Raw genomic sequence first — 5,860 nt, forward strand, 5'->3', positions numbered from 1 at the left:
ATTAATTATTAAAATTTTTCATGTTTTTTTAAAGTAAAATTTATAGGTTAAATATCATTAAAAGTAATTATAAAATAATTAGCTAAATAAACAATAAATAATTACATCAATAAAAATATTTAAAAATGTTTTGATACATATTATTTTATTAATAAAATATCTTAATAGATTGTTAAAAATTCATCCAAGTACGGTATTATTATTTGTTAAAATAATACTTGGCATTTTTAAAGGAATGACTTAACTATAAAAAATAAATAATATTTATCATTTTATATAATAAATCATTTAAAATGAATAAAAAATATTATGGTACACATTATTATTTTATTAAATAAAATTACAATTTTATATACTTTTAATAATTTTATAAAAATAAAATAAAATAATTTAATTTTTTATTATATTTGATTTTTAATCTAATGTTTTTAATAGTCATTTTTTATTCTCATCTCATTGTTACAGCTACGGTTGAATCCAAACACATTTAATCTCACCACTATAGTAATTAATCTACTAATGAAGTCTTAGTTGTCAAATAAATGGCATAGAAAATGACTAGGGCCGAACCTGGTCAGTAACATGCTGCAAGGTGCAATGGCGGTTTGTTGACCAAACCTTACAATGCCACTTTATAAATTAGGCATTGTCTGTCTGTAGTTGAAAGAAATTCATTCTCTTATCAAAGCACAAAACAGACTTCCAATTCAAGCACTTCTTCCAACTGGTAAAGAAACCCAGCAACAACCATGTCTAGCAGTGACGGTAATCAAATGTACGATTGCGGTACATTACTTTTCAAAGTCACCACCTCTGGCTTCACCACCGCTCAAAAGCGTTGGAGGATTGCCTATGCATCGATATATTCTGTGCGGGTAATGCTTTCTCTTGCCAAGGAGATAATATCGAAGAGAGGTATCGAACAACCCTCGATCATCTCGGATTTGCATCCTTACGTTGCGCTAGATGTTGAACCCTCGAGCTCTCCGCAATGGGGTGAAAATTTTTCATCTTCCTCCTTGGCTCCGAAAATTGATCGGAAGAGACTTGTGGAGACCGTGAAAGAAAAGGACTTGGTTTCTCTTCACCAGCTTGGAGGAGTCGAAGGCATTGCCGCTGCTCTTGGAACAAATCCTGGAAAGGGAATCCGAGATGATGATCGAGAGGTTGTGAAAAGACAGGAGATGTTTGGTACCAATACTTACCACAAGCCACCTCCCAAAGGGTTACTGTATTTTGTCCTGGATGCTTTCAAGGACACCACAATTCTTATCCTCCTGGTATGTGCTGCTCTTTCTCTTGGTTTTGGTATCAAAGAGCATGGTGCAGCAGAGGGTTGGTATGAAGGCGGAAGTATTTTCGTTGCCGTCTTTCTTGTGATTGCTGTCTCTGCACTCAGTAACTTCAGACAGGAGACTCAATTTGACAAGCTATCAAAAATAAGTAACAATATCAAAGTCGAAGTTGTTAGAGGTGGCCGCCGTCGACAAGTATCTATTTTTGATCTTGTTGTTGGAGATGTTGTCTTCCTGAAGATTGGAGATCAAATTCCAGCAGATGGGCTGTTCTTGGACGGTTATTCATTGCAAGTGGATGAATCGAGCATGACAGGAGAAAGTGACCATATGGAAGTAGATGTCACCAGGAACCCGTTCCTTTTTCTGGTTCGAAAGTGGCAGATGGTTATGGTCAAATGCTTGTAGCATCCGTGGGAATAGATACTACATGGGGAGAAATGATGAGCTCGATAACCAGTGATAAAAACGAAAGAACTCCACTACAAGAACGACTTGACAGACTTACCTCTTCTATCGGAAAGGTAGGTCTTGCGGTTGCCTTTCTAGTCCTTGTAGTCTTATTAATTCGTTATTTCACTGGGAATACAGAAGATGACAATGGGAACACGGAGTATATTGGTAGCAAGACCAGCGTAGATGATATCTTAAATGCTGTTGTTCGTATAGTTTCGGCTGCAGTGACTATTGTGGTAGTTGCAATTCCGGAAGGTCTACCATTGGCTGTCACTCTTACACTTGCTTACTCAATGAAAAGAATGATGGCTGATCAGGCAATGGTTAGAAAACTTTCAGCTTGTGAAACGATGGGCTCAGCTACCATTATTTGTACTGACAAAACTGGAACCTTGACAGTAAACCAGATGAAGGTAACCCAGTTTTGGCTCGGCCAAGAGTCCATCAAGGAAGATCATTCCAACATCATTGACCACACTGTTCTTGAATTATTCTACCAAGGTGTTGGTTTGAACACAACTGGTAGTGTTTGCAAACCCGTCTCCGGATCCCTACCTGAGTTTTCTGGCAGTCCAACAGAAAAGGCGATTCTTTCTTGGGCTGTCTTAGGTTTGGATCTGGATATGGAAAAATTGAAGCAAAAATACAGCATTCTCCATGTTGAAACCTTCAACTCGGAGAAAAAGAGAAGTGGGGTTTCAGTAAGGAGAAAAACAGATGAAACTCTTCATGTACACTGGAAAGGAGCTGCAGAAATAATCGTAGCCATGTGCTCAGACTATTATGAGAGCAATGGGGGCATAAGGTCCATGGATGAAGACCAAAGGAGCAGAATTGAAACAATAATCCAAAGTATGGCCGCTAGTAGCTTACGATGCATTGCTTTTGCTCATAAGCAAGTCTCACAAAAAGAGATGGAATGTGTTGATGATAGCGAAAAGACACATCAAAGAATAAAAGAAGATGGTCTAACCTTGCTAGGGATAGTTGGTTTGAAGGATCCATGTCGCCCAGGTGTCAAAAAAGCTGTGGAAGCTTGTAAATCTGCAGGGGTGGACATCAAAATGATTACTGGAGACAATATTTTCACAGCAAAAGCTATAGCTGCAGAATGTGGAATTCTAGGAGCAGATTACAATGAAGAAAGTGGACAAGCTATAGAAGGTATTGAATTTCGAAATTACACACCTGAAGAGAGAATGGAGAAGATCGGGAAGATCATGGTGATGGCAAGGTCCTCTCCATTTGACAAGCTTCTGATGGTACAGTGCTTGAAACAGAAAGGAGATGTAGTTGCGGTCACAGGTGATGGCACTAATGATGCTCTTGCGCTAAAAGAAGCCGATATTGGACTTTCGATGGGCATTCAAGGCACTGAGGTGGCAAAGGAGAGCTCAGACATTGTCATATTGGATGATAATTTCAGCTCAGTTGCCACAGTTTTAAGATGGGGAAGATGTGTATATAACAACATACAGAAATTCATTCAATTTCAGCTTACCGTTAATATTGCTGCTCTTGTAATTAACTTCATTGCAGCAGTTTCTGCTGGTGAGGTTCCCTTGACAGCCGTTCAATTGCTGTGGGTAAACCTCATCATGGACACCTTAGGTGCTCTAGCCCTTGCAACAGATAGGCCCACCAAGGAACTAATGAAGAAGCCGCCCGTCGGTCGAACCGAGCCCCTCATTACTAATGTCATGTGGAGGAATCTTTTAGCCCAAGCAGTATACCAGATAGCTATTCTCTTGATCTTGCAATTTAGAGGTGAATCTATGTTCAATGTGCCTAAGAGGGTAAAGGACACACTGATTTTCAATACTTTCGTTCTCTGCCAAGTTTTCAACGAATTCAACGCAAGGAAGTTGGAGAAGCAAAACGTCTTCCAAGGCATTCTTCAGAACAGATTGTTTCTGGGAATCGTGGGGATAACCATCATTCTTCAGGTGGTTATGGTGGAATTTCTAAAGAATTTTGCAGATACAGAGAGATTGAAACTATGGCAGTGGGGGCTTTGTATCTTATTCGCAGCTTTCTCATGGCCAATTGCATGGGTTGTGAAGCTCATACCTGTTTCAGACAAACCCTTCTTCAGTTATCTCAAGAGATCAAAACCATCTTCACAATTAAATAAGTCATCTACCACAAGAAACCTTCAATCTGCAGGCATGGAACTAGAAGTGCAATAAAGATCATGTTCTGAAAGAACAAGGATGTAAGTTCAAAATCACTTCACTGACACAAAGGACAACATAAGGAGATCATGATTCTAGATTTATTATACTTTAAGAGCTACTAACTTATATTTATGTATGTATATGTAATATGACTTTTCTGATAAAGGCCTTGGAACCATTGGTCCCAGATTCAATCTAACCTCATGGAGCTTTGCTCTTATCTTTACCTAGGATGTTTCTAGTTCCATGCCAATTGTTAGTTGACTCTTTAGTAATGGCTTATTAATCCTTTCTAAATCTGAAACAGGATCATATGTGCTACCTATTGTACTTATTCTCGTAAAGTCTCTTCCATTATTCTACTATCAAGCATTTGAAATCTGTAATGAAGTCGGCAGTTCTCTACAGACAAGCTACCTAAAATGATCCTCCGATCAAAATAGTTTTGCATTTGTTGCTTTAATAGACATAATCGAGCACTGTGTTTCAACAGATGCTTCTCTAACTGGAAGAAAATTTGTTGGGTTAAAAGCAGCAGAATGGTTTTTTATGGAGTGGAGGGCTTGGTCTGAAGAGAGACAGACAGAGAAAAAGAATGATTGATTTTGATTCTACAAATAGACATTCTAACAATGAATTGATTTTGATTCTACAAATAGACATTCTAACAATGAAGCAAAGGAAATACAAATGAAAAAGAGAAATAAATAAAAAGAGAGAAATTATCATTCTGTGGAGGTAAATGAAGAGGTGTGTTGAGAGCTTTAAAATCTAAACAGTGACAAAACGGAAAGGAAAGCAATAATCGCCGAGACCCAAAGAGCGAGAGAGTATTTCAGTGGAGAAACTGATATACACATAATATAATATATATATATATATTAAGTGGCAATTGGGGAAGCTTCCTCAGCTGGCACCCGCTTTTTTTAAGACATGAAACTGGAAACTTGTTATAAAAGGTTGCTCATTTCTCAAGTTCTTTTCAATTTTTTTTCATGTACCTATAACATCCACGTATAATTCTAACCTGCAATGAATTGTTCACTTTGATTCATTGGACTTTGCCATTTTGTTCATAAAAACGTTTTGAAAGTTAAAGTTGAAGAAGGCGAGATTCATATCTTCTCTTTAAGACCAAAACACAAGACATGTCCAACTTGTGCACGGTCATCCATTTCGAGTACAAGTTGTGGCATGGTGGAGACGATTTTCATCGCAAGGCATTTTTTTCCCGTTGGAACCTTTTGGTCCATTTCCTCCCTCTCCATTAACATGTTCACTTTCATAATCCATCATCACTTTCTATTTAGCACAAGCAGCCACTTGCGGCACGGCAGAGCGATGAAGATTGTGTTAAATGCTGACCAGAGATTATCATCAAGCAGATTCACTGCATTTTCATAGGGCAAATTATGTGAAGGTATTGATTTATTCTAGTGGAAACAAAACATTTAAAATATCTACATTCAATATGAATTCATTGTTTCCAGTCGTGTTAAAATCATAATGTACAACAATAATGAATCAGCCATGGCATGAGCGAAAACAGGAATCAATATGATTACATATTCATCCCCATTTTAGGCACTTCTTCTAGCATGGCACATGCAGTTTCCATCCAAAACAGGGGTCTACAAACCCAAAATTTGCCCAGCCCATATACAAATAATAAAACCAAATTTAAACTAAAATCAAAATAAATAAAACTGGCCTAAGTTACCAAACTCAAAAATAGGCCCAACAACCTAAAAGCTAACCCTAGCCCAAAACAAAAGAAAAACAAAACCCTAGGCAGCAACCAAGCCTCAGCCGCCGCACCCCAACGGCAGCCCCCCCCCCGCGCGCCGCCTTTTCCGCGTATGCCGCCACGTTCGTACCTGTAAAAGGACTAGGAGAGTCCAATAGCAACACAAACAGTGTAAAACTAGGGAA

The 5,860-nt window shown here is 38.2% G+C and overlaps 1 protein-coding gene across 1 annotated transcript; it reads left to right on the forward strand.

Moving 5' to 3' along the window:
- The first annotated feature begins 494 nt into the window (after window positions 1–494).
- LOC107915320 (calcium-transporting ATPase 12, plasma membrane-type) lies at window positions 495–4,225 on the forward strand. Its single transcript, XM_016844490.2, is given in 2 exon segments — window positions 495–1,653; window positions 1,656–4,225. Coding segments are annotated over 2 exon segments (3,189 nt in total). The 5' UTR covers window positions 495–749; the 3' UTR covers window positions 3,941–4,225.
- Window positions 4,226–5,860: the final 1,635 nt, after the last annotated feature.

The sequence above is a fragment of the Gossypium hirsutum genome, chromosome D08 (genome assembly GCF_007990345.1).
Source record: "Gossypium hirsutum isolate 1008001.06 chromosome D08, Gossypium_hirsutum_v2.1, whole genome shotgun sequence".
Classification (NCBI taxonomy): Eukaryota; Viridiplantae; Streptophyta; class Magnoliopsida; order Malvales; family Malvaceae; genus Gossypium; species Gossypium hirsutum.